Here is a 17,251-nt window from a genome sequence, read left to right on the forward strand (position 1 = left end):
GATGCAAACACAGTAAATAAAAAAAAAAACACAGGTTAATAGAGAACTTTAATATAATATAAATGGAGATAATAATAATAATAATAATAATAATAAAACAAAGACACAGAGACTTGTAACAGCAAAGTCAGAAAATACAGAGAATATCAAACTGACTAGGAGATCTAATACTAATGGACATTGGCTTGTGTCCCTGCCCAATGCACCAATATCTCATCTGTCCTAAGTAGCAGCTCTCTGAGTGGGAAAACAGGCCTTAAATCAGTCTGAGGACCCCTCTCAAAGTAGAATCTGGAGCATCTAAATTCTTCACCTTCCTCCGGTGGAGGCAAAGATAAGGCCGGCATACCAGAGAGGTGGGATGGATTAAGTGCTCTCTGAGTTTTTAAATCGTTGTCTCCTCCTAGTGGCCAGGAGTTGAATCACAGGAGTAAAGACTCATGGACTTTCATTACTTTATAAAAATTGCTCCTAATCTTGTGCTTGCATTACCATGGACATGTAATACAAGATTGCACGCTAATCTTAGCTCAATCCAGCAATATTGATAGTGCACCCTGCACTCTTCTTGTAATCTAGGAAAAAGTTTCAAGAGTCCAGCACCTGGGATCCAAGGTGTGCAAACACAGGGGCACTGCACAATACCCCCAGTCAATATAGCAAAAGATGATAGCCGCACCACCAAGTTCAATGAATGAATTTCTTTATTGAGCCAAGATCAAAAAAATCAGCAACGTTTCGGACACAAGTCCTTAATCTTGCATAACAAACAGACACTGATTCACTTCTTATATACCCAAATAAGTCACACCTTAACAGCTAATTGTAACACCTGTAAAGCCAGGTATATCACTAACAGCCAAATGCTGCCACCATGTGGTCAACTACAAAAATCACACCTCTATAAATAATTTTAATTTAACTATTCCTTACTTAGCAATGAATTAATACATAGTCTAATGTTTTCTGAAATGCCTGATGTTGCTAGTGGTGGGAATAGAGGCGTTCACACTGTAACTGATATAGCATTGAATTTAAACATACTAGGTCTTTCTAATAAAAGTGTATTTACACCTGTGCAGGTAAATCCTGGGGTACAAACGTATATACAATTGGTACAAAATGATATTGCAGCTTTGGATAAAAAAACTGGGTCACATGCTAATTATTTAAAGTACAATAGGAATTTTACATCTAAGGATAAATGTGCTTTGGATAATCTCAATAAGAACAAACAATTGGTGGTGAAGAGTGCAGATAAGGGTGGGTCAATTGTTTTACTGGACAAAAAATATTATGTCCAAGAAATTAAAAAACAATTATCTGATATTGATGTATATAAACCATTGACCCATAACCCTATCTTTGAGATAAAGAAAGAGATTGAGGCCTGTGTTCGGTTTGCATTTAATAATGGCATTATTGGTAAGGATGTGAGAAGGTTTTTATTAGAATCTGAGGACATCACTCCAGTGATGTATACTTTGCCAAAAGTGCATAAAGACCTGCAAGCACCTCCTGGCTGCCCAATTGTGGCAGGCATGGGCTCAGTATTGTCCAAAGTATCAATATATTTGGATAAGGTTCTTAGACCCTTTTTTAATTCTAGTTCATACATCCAAGACACAGGAGATTTTCTAGCTAAATTGCGTGATCTATATTTAGAGGAAAGTAAATGCATTATTTTTAGTCTTGATGTGACATCACTGTATACAGCTATCACACATGAGGCAGGGATTGGAGCAGTGGAGAAAGTTCTGAGTGAATCTGATACATACACTACTTCACAGGCAGAATTTATTTTGCAGTTACTTAATATTGTTTTAAGGTGTAACTATTTTCTTTTTGAGGATAGTTATTATCTTCAGCTCCAAGGGACTGCCATGGGTTCCAATGTCGCCCCCACATACGCCAATATTTTTATGAATATGTTTGAGGAACATTTTGTATATAATAATTCTTTGTTTCTATCATATGGTGCCACCTGGTGACGCTATATTGATGATGTGTTTGATGTGTGGGGGGGGGGCAACATTGGAACCCTGGTAAATTTTGTTAATGATTTAAATGCAGCTACTAGTCACATTAGATTTAAGTTGGTCTTTAGTGAGGAGAGTGTTGTATTTCTGGACACAGTTGTGTCAAAATGTAAATTAGGTCTAACTGTGGACCTTTATAGGAAAGAAACAGATTGCAACACTCTCCTGGACTATTAGAGTGCACACCCCCCTTCATTCGTAAGATCTTTACCCAGGAGCCAGTTTCTACGTGTAAGGCGTATTGTGTCTGATGAAACAGTGGTTAAGGACAGGCTTAAAGAAATGGGAGATTGTTTCCTTCAAAGGGGATATCCATGTGAATTAATTGAGACTGAATTTAAGAATGCATTAAACACCCCTAGGGAGATGTTATTGGAAAAGAAAAAACCTGTGAAGAATAAAAAAAAACCTAGATTAGTTTTTGTAAGTCAATTTGCACCTTTGAATCAACAGGTTATGAAGATTATTCGCAGGCATTGGCACATTTTGAGCACTTGTAACCCTGATATTCAGGAATTTAAGATTCCCCCTATGACAGCTTTTAAAAGAGGAAAAAATATAAAAGATGTTCTGGTAAGGGCAGATATTGGTCCATCTAAGGGACCGGTTCAAACTTATATTGGTAAGAAAAATCTGGGGAGTTTTCCCTGCTTAGGGTGCTCAAATTGTAATAGTATAATTAAAGGGCCAACATTTAGCCATCCAAGTACTGGTAAAAAATATTTCATTAAGGGACACTATACCTGTAATACTGATTTGTGATATATTTGATTAAATGCCCGTGTGGGCTGGGGTATGTGGGGGAGACCTCCCAGTGCGTAAGGGAACACATAGTCCAACACAAAAGTTCAATAAGATGTTACTAATTAAAAAGGACCCCCCTAAATACTGAGCAGTGGATTTTGAAGGGATGTTAAAATAAAAAAATAGTTTCTCATATAATTTATAACTATTAGTACTGAAAAAAAATGCATAGAATTTTCATTATTTACTTTGCCAACTTGTTCCGATATTTAATACTAAAAATGTTTTGCTTTTTTCCTCTTCTCTGCCCATGCATTATGCAAAATCAAGAATCCTAACCCAGCAACCTTTTACACAGTGGCTGGATTGCTTGAGTAGTGTTTTAGCTTATTTATAGGTATCTGTATGTAGGCAGATACATCATATTTAAAAGTCCTTTCAAGGAGTATGCACTTTGATTTCTAGACAATTCAACTTTTAATAGCAACATTATAGTTTTACATATTTTCAAAACATCTACTGCAGATTTGTTTCTATATACAGATGTGGCCTAAAGCATTGGTGCCCTTGCATTTTAAAGCATTGGTACCCTTGCATTTTAAAGCATTAGTATCCTTGCATTGTTATCAAATAAAGCAACATTCACCCTTAAAAGTGTTAAAATTAAAAATATATTTTGTCATCCATACCTTGTACAAGGAGCAAATTCTTGCTTATGCTATAAATACATTCTAAAATGACCTGGTCAATACTATTGATAGTTTTTTGAAGTTACAATAATTAATTATTTGGTAGTGATACTTCTGGCAGACTATTCTCTTTTAATTAGTAACACAGGTATCTTCAATCTTATAATCACTCATTTAACAAGTTTAAATAGTGAAAAGTAATCACTCTGCTGTTGTGTGTCACTGTTTGTATCAAACTGAATATGGAAAAAGAGAAGGAAAACCAGAGAGTTGTATGAGGAAATAAGAAAGAAGGTAATAGCCAAGCATGGTCAACATAAAGGCTACAAGACCATCTCTAAAAAGCTTGATGTTCATGTGAGTACTTTTGCCATTATTATTAACAAGTTTAAGACACATGGAACTATACCCAACATCCCTGGATGTGGCCGCAAGAGGAAAATTGACCCAAGAATAGTGAGAAAATGTGTTCAAATGGTGAAGAAAGAACCAAGGACAACTTCAAAACAGATCCAAGCAGATGTTAAAGCTCAAGGTGCTACAGTTTCAAGTCACACTATCCATCGCTGTCTGAATGAAATTGGGCTTCATAGTAGAAGACCTAGAAAGAGCCCACTTCTAAGAGAGAGAAACACAAAAATGCTTGATGGACAACGAAATCAGAAGACTACCAAGGCATTCTGGAGCAAAATGTACTGCCCAGTGTAAGAAAGCTCAGTCTCAGGTCATGGTTCCCCCAGCAAGATAATGACCTGACACATGTCTCAAAAAAGCATCAAAGAATGGATGAGAAGAAAACATTGGACCGTTTTGAAGTAGCCTTCAATGAGTACAGATCTGAGTCCCATCAAATATCTTTGGAAAGAGCTGAAACTCCCAGTTGGGAAAGGATACCTATCAAAGCTTAAAGAACTGGATTGAAACAGTTTGATCAAGAACAGAGGGCAAAAATCCCAGTCAAAACGTGTATAAATCCTATTCAGAGCTACAGAAAGCTCTTGATTGCAGTTATTGTCTCCAAAGGCTGTGCTACAAAATATTAGGTTAGGAGTACCAATATTTGTTTTACTGTTTAAAGATGTGAAGTCATAAATCAAAAGTGAAGTTTCTGTTCTATTACATTTGAAATAAAGAATGGTGGATAACAAATACTTTTCTGAATTATGACTTAATTCAAAGGATATTGTGCATTTTCCTATAAAAGCAGAAGGGTACAAATACTTTTGGCCATATCTGTAAGGCTTGATTGCTGATATATAACTAGGAATTAATATTAAAAATATTTAATGTCACTTTTAAAAAATATATAAAATCCATGTTTACATTCAGCTTAAGTGGAGGCCGCAAACTTCCAACCTCCTCAACAGTTCACAGTGATCATAACATCAAGAGGTAATAATATGCCAGTGACTAATAATGTTGGTCTATTCAATAAACCCTCCAATTGCACCTTAGGGATTCAGAGAACACTTTATATTCATCATATTTTATTTACTGTCTGTTAATTATATGGCCATGCTGGGTATGTATGTATGTATATATATATATATATATATATATATATATATATATATATATATATATATATATATATATATGTATAGTGACAATATGGTATTTATTTCCATGTTATACACCACTTGTAACATTTTTTACAATATAAACGATAATTGGATACCAAGGCAAGTTTCAATTGCTGTAAACTTTGAAAACTGGTGATAACATTAAACATCTCCTTAGACTTTTATTGAAATATTTTGTTACCACTAGTTTACAACAACATTGGAATCTAAACCAAAAGCAGCAGTTTGACCAATTATTTCACGCTTCTTTTTTTAAGATTTAACTATTTTTTGTGTGTAGCATATTATACCTGATTTTAATTCTTGAGAAATTGTGCAACATAAAGAAATATATAATACTAAATGCATGTAATCTGAAAAATTAAAGATTTGGGGCTCCATGTACTAAGCAGCGAGAACTGCTCCGGGCCCTTGCGGGGCAGGTTCACATATACAAGCCTGCTTCCTGCAATGTAAGAAGCAGTAGTCATTATACCGCTGCTTCTTACACTCTGTGAGAAATCAGTACACTGTTGTGCAGTATTTTAACCTATGACGGATTAGGAGGTGTGTCCTAAGATTAGATATACACAGTATCTGCAGTGTTGTTGTGGAATCGATCAGGTCTTTTGATTACTCATAGCGGTGGAGGGTCTAGTAGCATCAGTGTTGACTCTAAGTTAGGTTTACAGCTGCTTATACTGTGATGGACTTGCTCGCTCTCTGTGATTGACAGTCCCTTAACTCGCATGAATGAAGGGGTGGGCATTACACACTTATCGGAGTGTGTAATGATACATATGAGCCAGTGGATCAACAGATCCGCTGCCCGCATGCAGCAAAGGCAGGCAGAAAACTTTGCAAGTTGAGAAGCTGTCCGCAGGCCTTTTAATAAATGGGGCCCTTGGCGTACATTTTGTATACTTTCTGTAGAAGATTTCAAAGTTGACAGATTTGCAATAAGAAAATTCAAGATTGTATGAGTGAAACATTACAAGCACAATACCACAGACATTGCAACTTCCTGTTACTTCGATGTATAAATGAATGCATTTTGTTTTTGTCAAGCCTGTGTGATGGAAGCAAAAAAAAAAAAAAAAAAATGCTACAGCAAAACAATATTGAACAAAAAATAAAGTAGAAAAATACTCTAAACTTGGTACTGACAGACAGCTGCCAGAACCTAAGATGGCCGCCACTAGTGGTAGGGGGAAGCATTAGAGAGATGTTTGGCAGGGATCAGGGAGGTGGGAGGGTTGAGGAAAGATCCTTACAATGCAGACAAAAAAAAAAAAATCTAAATTGCATATTGGCAGACTCTCTGCCAGTACTTAAAGGGACACTGAACCCAAATGTTTTCTTTCGTAATTCAGATAGAGCGTGCAATTTTAATTAACTTACTATTTTACACCTATTATCAAATTTTCTTCATTCTCCTGGTATCTTTATTTGAAAAGCAAGAATGTAAGTTTAGATGCCGGACCATTTTTTGTGAACAACCTGGGTTGTTCTTGCTAATTGGTGCATAAATTCACCCACCAATAACAAGTGCCGTCCAGGGTCCTGAACCAAAATTGGCTTGCTTCTTAGCTTAGATGCCTTCTTTTTCAAATAAAGATAGCAAGAGAATGAAGAAAAATTTATAATAGGAGTAAATTAGAAAGTTGCTTAAAACTGCATGCTAATTCTATCTGAATCACGAAAGAAAAAAAATTGGGTTCAGTGTCCCTTTAAGATGGTGGTGATGAGTGTGAGTGAGGGGGGAAGAGTTATTTGGGAGGGATTATGGTGTGGGAGGTGTCACAAGTGGTAGGGTAATCTCTGAACTACAGCTAAAATTAACCTTACAACAGGGAAATTAGCAGTCTTCTAATTGCCAAAAACAATGGGAAAGTCATGTATGTCTGCTACTTCTGAACAAATGGGACCCCAGAGAAGATTTCACAACCTTTTGTCTTGGACTGCAGTAGTAGGCCTAGATCAGTACCTTGGTTTGTCTACTTAAAATATATATATATATAATTTTGATAGGTTAACAAACCAAAACAAGGCTCTATTTCTGTTTAAATGGAGTAATTGCAAAAATGCTAAAAATTCTCCTGTCTTTTATGCAAGTTTTCCTTGAAATTCCCAGTCCTTAAGGTGTTAAATAAAACTTCTTAAAGTAATCTATTAAAAAAGGAGGTTATAAAGACCCTACAGTGGTAGATTTATTTTCATTGTAGTATTCCTTTCCTTATACTATACTGAAAACATGGCTTAACATCCTACTTTAAAATTTTCTGAAAAGAATGTTAATTTAAATTGCAAATATCCACTTATTAAGACTGTATACGATATATTGACATTTCAAAACAATATGTGTTTATGGCATGTTTTTTGAAGTAACAAATGTTAAAGCTAGCAATAACACTAGCAGCTTAGAGTGAGTTTATTAATCATCTTTACCTGCTCTAAAGAGATCTGTGAAATTGAATAGTTCTCGATTTGCAGCAGCATCTTGTTGGTCTCAAAAACATTGAATAACTTTGTCAAAACTCCCTCTTGTTGAGGTAAGTGATACTCCAAATATCCCAGCCACTGTTCCTAGGTCATAGAGAAAAAAAACACTAATTAAGAAACCAATTTGACATGTTCTTTTATTAAAAGCAAATTCTTTGTCAAGGTCTTTTTTTTCTCTTATAGGGTCAGTGCAAATCAAAATGGCAGCTAGCAATACCACAAGCCACATGCAGTGTTGACAATGCATACAGGTAGTAACAAAAGAAAAAACAAACAAAACAAAAACATTTTGATTTAGATTTCAAGTGGAAAGCAAAAATATTAGCACTGTTGCGTTTTAACATATTGGGGTTGATCTGTCATATTTGGAGCAGACATGATTCTCTATAGCAAATCATATCCGCATGCCACTTCACTAAATGCAGACAGAATACGCTGTCCGCATTTATCATTGTAAAAGCATTTCTGGTGAAATGCTTGTGCAATGCCGCCCCCTGCTCACTGGCCGCTAGCAGGGGCTATCAATCATCCCGATCGGATCGGGATGATTTCAATATATCAGTATATATATATATATACAGTAGATATATATACAGTATATATATATATATATATATATATATATACACACACTGTAGTGTATAGAAATATCTAGATCCAAAATATGTATAACATAAGTATGTGTACAATATGACCAAAAATGTATATATATATTAAAAGAAAATTATTTGGAAATAAATTAAGAAATATTTATTATTTTGTTTTATTTTATTTCTGGGGTTTATTTATACTTTTGGTGCATTCTTTTTTTCTGCATTTAGTGCCGTTTTATTAACAATTTCAATTTAAATAACTCTGGGCTTGTTTTCATTGAGTTGTAAAAAATTGAGCCGTAAGCTAGGGAAGTGGCAGACATAGGCCCCTATTTATCAAGCCGTCAACTTACTTGCATTCAACGGCACCAATACGCTCGCCTAAGATCGCCTAACATCGCTGCCGCGGACCTAATTACGCTCTCCAAATTTACCAAAAAATCTGTCAAAAAGCCGCGCACCAAATACGGGGCGATGAGCAGCGGACTGTTGATAACTAACAGTCATCGATCTCGCTGCTCTTCGGCTTTTTCTCAGCTTTATTGGTATACTGTCACTAAACACTGCCACTATACTATACTGTTTTACCCCTAAAAGGCCGCTCCCAGAGCACACCACAACGAAATAAACTTATTAACCCCTAAACCGCCACTCCCGGAGCCCACCACCACCTACATTATGTCATTAACCCCTAATCTGCCGCCCCCTACATTATACTTATTAACCCCTAATCTGGCACCCCGACACCGCCACCACCTACTTTATACTTATTAACCCCTAATCTGCCGCCCCCTACACCTGCCGCCACCTACATTACATTTATTAACCGCTAATCTGCCGCCCCAACGTCGCCGCCACTATTCTAAATGTATTAACCCCTAAACCTAAGTCTAACCCTAACCCTAACACCCCCTAACCTAAATATTATTTAAATAAATCTAAAGAAAAATTTATATTATAAACTAAATAATTCCTATTTAAAACTAAATACTTACCTGTAAAATAAACCCTAAGCTAGCTACAATATATCTAATAGTTACATTGTAGCTATCTTAGGTTTTATTTTTAATTTACAGGCAAGTTTGTATTTATTTTAACTAGGTAGAATAGTTATTAAATAGTTATTAACTATTTAATAACTGCCTAGCTAAAATAAATACAAAAGTAACTGTAAAATAAAACCTAACCTAAGTTACACTAACACCTAACACTACACTACAATTAAATAAATTACCTAAATTAACAACAATTAAATAAATTAAATACAATTAACTAAATTACAAAAACAAACAAACACTAAATTACAGAAAAAAATAAAATAAAGATATTTAAACTAATTACACCTAATCTAATAGCCCTATCAAATAACCCCCCCCCCCCAAATACCCCCCCCCAGCCTAAACTAAACTATCAATAGCCCTTAAAAGGGCCTTTTGCGGGGCATTGTCCCAAAGTAATCAGCTTTTTTACCTGGGAAAAAAATACAAACAACCCCCCCAACAGTAAAACCCACCACCTATACAACTAACCCCCCAAATAAATTGCTAACTAAAAAATCCTAAGCTTCCCATTGCCCTGAAAAGGGCATTTGGATGGGCATTGCCCTTAAAAGGGCAGTTAGCTCTTTTGCAGGACCAAAGCCCTAACCTAAAAAATAAACCCACCCAATACACCCTTAAAAAAAATCCTAACACTAACCCCATGAAGATTCACTTACCGGGAGACGTCTTCATCCAAGCAGCAAGATGTCCTCAACGAATCCGGCAGAAGTGGTCCTCCAGACGGGTAGAAGTGGTCCTCCAGACGGGCAAAAGTCTTCATCCAGATGGCATTTTCTATCTTCATCCTTCCGGCGCGGAGCGGGTCCACCTTCAAGACATCCGATGCGGAGCATCCTCTTCCAACAAAGTCTTCTTGCTGAATGAATATCACTTTAAGTGACGTCATCCAAGATGGCGTCCCTTCGATTCCGATTGGCTAATAGAATTCTTTCAGCCAATCGGAATTAAGGTAAAAAAAATCCTATTGGCTGATGCAATCAGCCAATAGGATTGAACTTCAATCCTATTGGCTGATCCAATCAGCCAATAGAATTGAGCTTGCATTCTATTGGCTGATTGGAACAGCCAATAGAATGCCAGCTCAATCCTATTGTTTTTTTTTTATTTTGGGGGGGCTTTTTTTATTTTGATAGGGCTATTAGATTAGGTGTAATTAGTTTAAATATCTGTATTTTTTTTTCTTTCTGTAATTTAGTGTTTTTTTTTTTTTTGTAATTTAGTTAATTGTATTTAATTTATTTAATTGTTGTTAATTTAGGTAATTTATTTAATTGTAGTGTAGTGTTAGGTGTTAATGTAACTTAGGTTAGGTTTTATTTTACAGGTACTTTTGTATTTATTTTAGCTAGGTAGTTAGTAAATTGTTAATAACTATTTAATAACTATTCTACCTAGTTAAAATAAATACAAACTTGCCTGTAAAATAAAAATAAAACCTAAACTAGCTACAATGTAACTATTAGTTATATTGTATCTATCATAGGGTTTATTTTACAGGTAAGTATTTAGTTTTAAATAGGAATTATTTAGTTAATAATATTAATTTTTCTTTAGATTTATTTAAATAATATTTAGGTTAGGGGGTGTTAGGGTTAGACTTAGGTTTAGGGGTTAATACATTTAGAATAGTGGCGGCGACGTTGGGGGCGGCAGATTAGGGGTTAATAAATGTAATGTAGGTGGCGGCGGTGTAGGGGGTGGCAGATTAGGGGTTAATAACATAATGTAGGTGATGGTGGGCTCCGGGAGTGGCGTTTTAGGGGTTGATAAGTTTATTTCGTTGCGGCGGGGTCCGGGAGCGGCGGTTTAGGGATTAATTAGTATAAAGTAGGTGGCAGCAGTGTCGGGGCGGCAGATTAGGGGTTAATAAGTATAATATAGGTGGCGGAGGTGTAGGGGCGGCAGATTAGGGGTGTTTAGACTCGGGGTACATGTTAGGGTGTTAGGTGTAAACTTAAATTTTATTCTCCCTTAGGAATCAATGGGATATCGGGCAGCAGCGAACATGAGCTTTCGCTGCTTTCAGACTCCCATTGATTCCTAAGGCATCCAGGGCGGCGGATTGAAAACCAGGTACGCTGGGCCGGAATAGTGCCGAGCGTACCTGCTAGTTATTTGATAACTAGCAAAAGTAGTCAGATAGTGCCGAATTTGCATTTGGAACATCTGTAGTGACGTAAGCATCGATCTGTGTCGGACTGAGACCGGCAGATCGTATGTTACGTCACAAATTCTACATTTGCCGGTCTGTAGCCTTTGATAAATAAGGCGAATCAAGCTCTCTACAATTACGCTGTGGAATTCCAGAGTATTTGCGGTTGACGGCTTGATAAATAGGCCCCATAGGCTCCATTTTAGTACCAGGTTTCCATTGAAATATTTTGCATATCGCGTTTAATCGCTCTGTTCATGTAGGTTTAAGTTAGCGTTGTGTTAACACTTACATCCGACATTGGATTTCTTGAAAATCCAATTAGTTGCTATGGTAACCTGACCTTACACTTTAAGATGCATGTTTAACGTCTGCGCTCCTTACCTTTGATCACCTCTAAAGACAAACAAAAACAAAGATACACTTATTTATAATAAATATTTAACTATAAGTAAATACTGTTTTATAATATAATTATACTTTCCACTTTATTAATGTACTAGTCCTAAAGCCTGTGTCCATTTTTTGCAGTACAGCGGTCCCACCCCTTGCTCTCTCTCTCCCCCCTCTCTTTTGCTCTCTCTCCCCCATCTCTTTTGCTCTCTTTCCCCCATCTTTTGCTCTCTCTCTCCCGCATCTCTTTTGCTTTCTTTCCCCCTTCTCTTTTGCTCTCCCCCCTCTCTTTTTCTCTCTCTCCCCCCTCCCTTTTGCTCTCTCTCTCCCCCTCCCTTTTGCTCTCTCTCTCCCCCTCTCTTTTCTCTCTCTCTTACCCCCTCTCTTTTGCGCTCTCTCTCCCTCTCTTTTGGGCTCTCTCTTACCCCCTCTCTCTATCCCCCTTCTCTTTTGCGCTCTCCCCCCTTTCTTTCTCTGTCTCTCTCTCTTTATTTTGATCTCTCTCCCCCTCTCTTGCTCTCTCTCTCCCCTCTCTCTTTTGCTCTCTCTCTTCCTACTCTCTTTTGTGCTCTCTCTCTCTGCCCTCTCTTTTGCTCTCTCTCTTCCCCTCTCTCTTTTGCTTTCTCCCCCCACTCTTTTGCTTTCTCCCTTCCCCTCTCTTTTGCTCTCTCTCTCTCCCCCTCTTTTTCTCTCTCCCCCCTCTCTTTTGCTCTCAATGTCCCCCTCACTTTTGCTCTTTCTCTCCCCCTCTCTTTTGCTCTCTCTCTCACCCCCTTTCTTTTGCTCTTTCTGTCTCCCCCTCTCTTTTGCTCACTCTCTCTCACCCCCTCTCTTTTGCTCTCAATGTCCCCCTCACTTTTGCTCTTTCTCTCCCCCTCTCTTTTGCTCTCTCTCTCACCCCCTCTCTTTTGCTCTCTCTTTCCCCCTTCTCTTTTGCTCTCTTTCTCCTCTCTCTTTTGCTCTCTTTCTCCTCTCTCTTTTGCTCTTTCTCCCCCCTCTCTTTTGCTCTCTCTCCCGCCTCTGTCTTGCTCTCTTTCTCTCCCGACTCTTTTCTCTTTCTCCCCCCCTCTCTTTTGCTCTCTCCCCCTCTCTTTTACTCTCTCTCCCCTCTCTCTTTTGCTCTCTTGCACCCCTCTCTTTTGCTCTCTCTCCACCTTCTCTTTTGCTCTCTCTCTCCACCCTGTCTTTTGCTCTCTCTTCCCATCTCTTTAGCGCTCTCTCACCCCTCTCTTTTACTCTCTCTCCCCCCTCTCTTTTGCTCTCTCTCCCCCCTCTCTTTTGCTCTCTCTCTCCCCCTGTCTTTTGCTCTCTCTCGCCCATCTCTTTTGCTCTCTCTCCCCATCTCTTTAGCGCTCTCTCCTTCTCTTTTACTCTCTCTCCCCCCCTCTCTTTTGCTCTCTCTCCCCATCTCTTTAGCGCTCTCTCTCCCCCTCTCTTTTTCTCTCTCTCTCCACCCTCTCTTTTGATCTCTTCCCTCTCTCTCTCTCCCCTCTTTGTGCTCCCATCATGGCAGCAAGGTATGTTTGTCCTCACACAGTCTCTACTGCGCATGGAAGCTTCAGACAAACATAAATGCCCATTTATTATATAGGCATCTACTTATCAAGCCATCAACCGCAAATACGCTGGAATTCAACAGAGTATGAGCCTGATTCGCCTTAGTTATCAAACCCTACAGACCGGCAAAAGTAGAATTTAGTGACACAGATCGATGCTTACATCACTCCAGATGTTCCAAATGCAAGTTCGGCACTATCTGACTACTTTTGCTAGTAATCAAATAACTAGCAGGTGCGCTCGGCACTATTCTGGCCCAGCGTACCTGGTTTTCAATCTGCCGCTCTGGAGGCGGCGGATGCCATAGGAATTATTGGGAGTCTGAAAGCAGCGAAAGCTCATGTTCGCTGCTGCCCGATATCCCCTTGATTCCTATGGTAATGTCTACACCTAACACCCTAACATGTACCCCGAGTCTAAACAACCCGAGTCTAAACACCCCTAATCTGCCCCCCCACACCGTCGCCACATACATTATACTTATTAACCCCTGAACCACCGCTCCCGGACCCCACCGCCTCTCTAATAAACTTATTAACCCATAAAATGCCGCTCATGGACCCCACCACAACTAAATAAATTGTTTAACCCCTAAACCACCACACCCGGAGCCCGGAGCCCACCGCCACCTACATTATATTTATTAACCCCTAATCTGCCCCCCCTACACCGCTGCCACTATATTAAATGTATTAACCCCAAAACCTAAGTCTAACCCTAACCCTAACACCCCCTAACTTAAATATAATTTAAATAAATCTAAATAAATGATTCCTATTTAAAACTAAATACTTACCTATAAAATAAACTCAAACGCCTAGATTTAGAGTTCTGCGTTAGCCGTCAAAACCAGCATTAGGGGGTCCTAACGCTGGTTTTGGCCGCCCGCTGGTATTTAGAGTCAGTCAGGAAAGGGTCTAATGCTCACTTTCCAGCCGCGACTTTTCCATACCGCAGATCCCCCTACGCCAATTGCATATCCTATCTTTTCAATGGGATCTTTCTAACGCCTGTATTTAGAGTCTTGGCTGAAGTGAGCGTTAGAACTCTAACGACAAACTCCAGCCGCAGAGAAAAGCCAGGAGTTAAGAGCTTTCTGGGCTAACGCTGGTTTATAAAGCTCTTAACTACTGTGCTCTAAAGTACACTAACACCCATAAACTACCTATGTACCCCTAAACCAAGGCCCCCCCACATCGCCGCCACTCTATTAAATTTTTTTAAACCCCTAATCTGCCGACCGCACACCGCCGCCACCTACATTATCCCTATGTACCCCTAATCTGCTGCCCCTAATACCGCCGACACCTACATAATATTTATTAACCCCTAATCTGCCGACCGGACCTTGCCGCTACTCTAATAAATGTATTAACCCCTAAAGCTAAGTCTAACCCTAACCCTAACACCCCCCCCTAAGTTAAATATAATTTTTATCTAACGAAATAAAATAAATCTTATTAAATAAATTATTCCTATTTAAAGCTAAATACTTACCTGTAAAATAAACCCTAATATAGCTACAATATAAATAATAATTATATTGTAGCTATTTTAGGATTAATATTTATTTTACAGGCAACTTTGTATTTATTTTAACCAGGTACAATAGCTATTAAATAGTTAATAACTATTTAATAGCTACCTAGCTAAAAGAAATACAAAATTACTTGTAAAATAAATCCTAACCTAAGTTACAATTAAACCTAACACTACACTATCAATAAATTAATTAAATAAACTACCTACAATTACCTATTACCTACAATTATATCAAATTAACTAAATTACAAAAAATAAAAAAATTATTTACAAACATTATAAAAATATTACAACAATTTTAAGCTAATTACACATACTCTAAGCCCCCTAATAAAATAACAAAGCCCCCCAAAATAGAAAAAATGCCCTACCCTATTCTAAAATACAAATAGAAAAGCTCTTTTACCTTACCAGCCCTTAAAATGGCCTTTTGCGGGGCATGCCCCAAAGAATTCAGCTCTTTTGCCTGTAAAAAAAAACATACAATACCCCCCCAACATTACAACCCACCACCCACATACCCATAATCTAACCCAAACCCCCCTTAAATAAACCTAACACTAAGCCCCTGAAGATCTCCCTACCTTATCTTCACCACGCCGGGTATCACCGATCCGTTCAGAGGAGCCTCCGAAGTCTTCATCCAAGCCCAAGCGGGGGCTGAAGAAGTCCATCATCGGGCTGAAGAGGTCCATCATCCGGCTGAAGTCTTGATCCAAGCGGGCGCTGAAGAAGTCCATCATCGGGCTGAAGAGGTCCATCATCGGGCTGAAGTCTTGATCCAAGCGGGCGCTGAAGAGGTCCATCATCAGGCTGAAGTCTTCTATCAAGCGGCATCTTCAATCTTCATCCATCCGGAGCGGAGCCATCTTCTTCCAGCCGACGCGGATCCATCCTCTTCTACCGACGCCTACTCGCCGAATGACGGTTCCTTTAAATGACGTCATCCAAGATGGCGTCCCTCGAATTCCGATTGGCTGATAGCATTCTATCAGCCAATCGGAATTAAGGTAGGAAAAATCTGATTGGCTGATTAAATCAGCCAATCATATTCAAGTTCAATCGGATTGGCTGATCCAATCAGCCAATCAGATTGAGCTCGCATTCTATTGGCTGTTCCGATCAGCCAATAGAATGCGAGCTCAATCTGATTGGCTGATTGGATCAGCCAATCGGATTGAACTTGAATCTGATTGGCTGATTCCATCAGCCAATCATAATTTCCCTACCTTAATTCCGATTGGCTGATAGAATCCTATCAGCCAATCGGAATTCGAGGGACGCCATCTTGGATGACGTCCCTTAAAGGAACCGTCATTCGTCGGGAAGTCATTGGCCAGGATGGATGTTCCGCGTCGGAGGGATGAAGATGGAGCCGGAAGAAAGAAGATTGAAAATGCCGCTTGATAGAAGACTTCAGCCGGATGATGGACCTCTTCAGCCCCCGCTTGGATCAAGACTTCAGCTGATGATGGACCTCTTCAGCCCCCGCTTGGATGAAGACTTCAGCTGATGATGGACCTCTTCAGCCCCGGATAGGAGGAAGACTTCGGAGCCTCTTCTGGACGAATCGGTGATACCCGGCGCGGTGAAGACAAGGTAGGAAGATCTTCAGGGGCTTAGTGTTAGGTTTATTTAAGGGGGGTTTGGATTAGATTAGGGTGGGTGGGGTTGTAATGTTGGGGGGGGTATTGTATGTTTTTTTTACAGGCAAAAGAGCAGAATTCTTTGGGGCATGCCCCGCAAAAGGCCCTTTTAAGGGCTGGTAAGGTAAAAGAGCTTTTCAATTTTTATTTTAGAATAGGGTAGGGCATTTTTTTATTTTGGGGGGCTTTGTTATTTTATTAGGGGGCTTAGAGTAGGTGTAATTAGCTTAAAATTGTTGTAATATTTTTATAATGTTTGTAAATTATTTTTTTATTTTTTGTAACTTAGTTCTTTTTTTATTTTTTGTACTTTAGTTAGTGTATTTATTTGTATTTAATTTATTTATTGATAGTGTAGTGTTAGGTTTAATTGTAGATAATTGTAGGTAGTTTAATTAATTTATTGATAGTGTAGTGTTAGGTTTAATTGTAACTTAGGTTAGGATTTATTTTACAGGTAATTTTGTAATTATTTTAACTAGGTAGCTATTAAATAGTTATTAACTATTTAATAGCTATTGTACCTGGTTAAAATAAATACAAAGTTGCCTGTAAAATAAATATTAATCCTAAAATAGCTACAATATAATTCTAATTTATATTGTAGCTATATTAGGGTTTATTTTACAGGTAAGTATTTAGCTTTAAATAGGAATAATTTATTTAATAAGATTTATTTTATTTCGTAAGATAAAAATTATATTTAACTTAGGGGTTGTTAGTGTTAGGGTTAGACTTAGCTTTAGGGGTTAATACATTTATTAGAGTAGC

The 17,251-nt window shown here is 38.2% G+C and overlaps 1 protein-coding gene across 1 annotated transcript in view; it reads right to left on the minus strand.

The window, feature by feature from the left end:
• The window catches only part of LOC128660461 (ATP-binding cassette sub-family A member 13-like), a 478,364-nt gene that overhangs the window by 27,317 nt on the left and 433,796 nt on the right, over positions 1 to 17,251 (minus strand). The window contains exon 11 of the mRNA XM_053714320.1: positions 7,483 to 7,620. Coding sequence (XP_053570295.1) covers positions 7,483 to 7,620 — 138 coding nt within the window. The remainder of the gene's footprint in view (positions 1 to 7,482; positions 7,621 to 17,251) is intronic.

This window comes from Bombina bombina, chromosome 5 (assembly GCF_027579735.1).
Source record: "Bombina bombina isolate aBomBom1 chromosome 5, aBomBom1.pri, whole genome shotgun sequence".
NCBI classification, from domain to species: domain Eukaryota; kingdom Metazoa; phylum Chordata; class Amphibia; order Anura; family Bombinatoridae; genus Bombina; species Bombina bombina.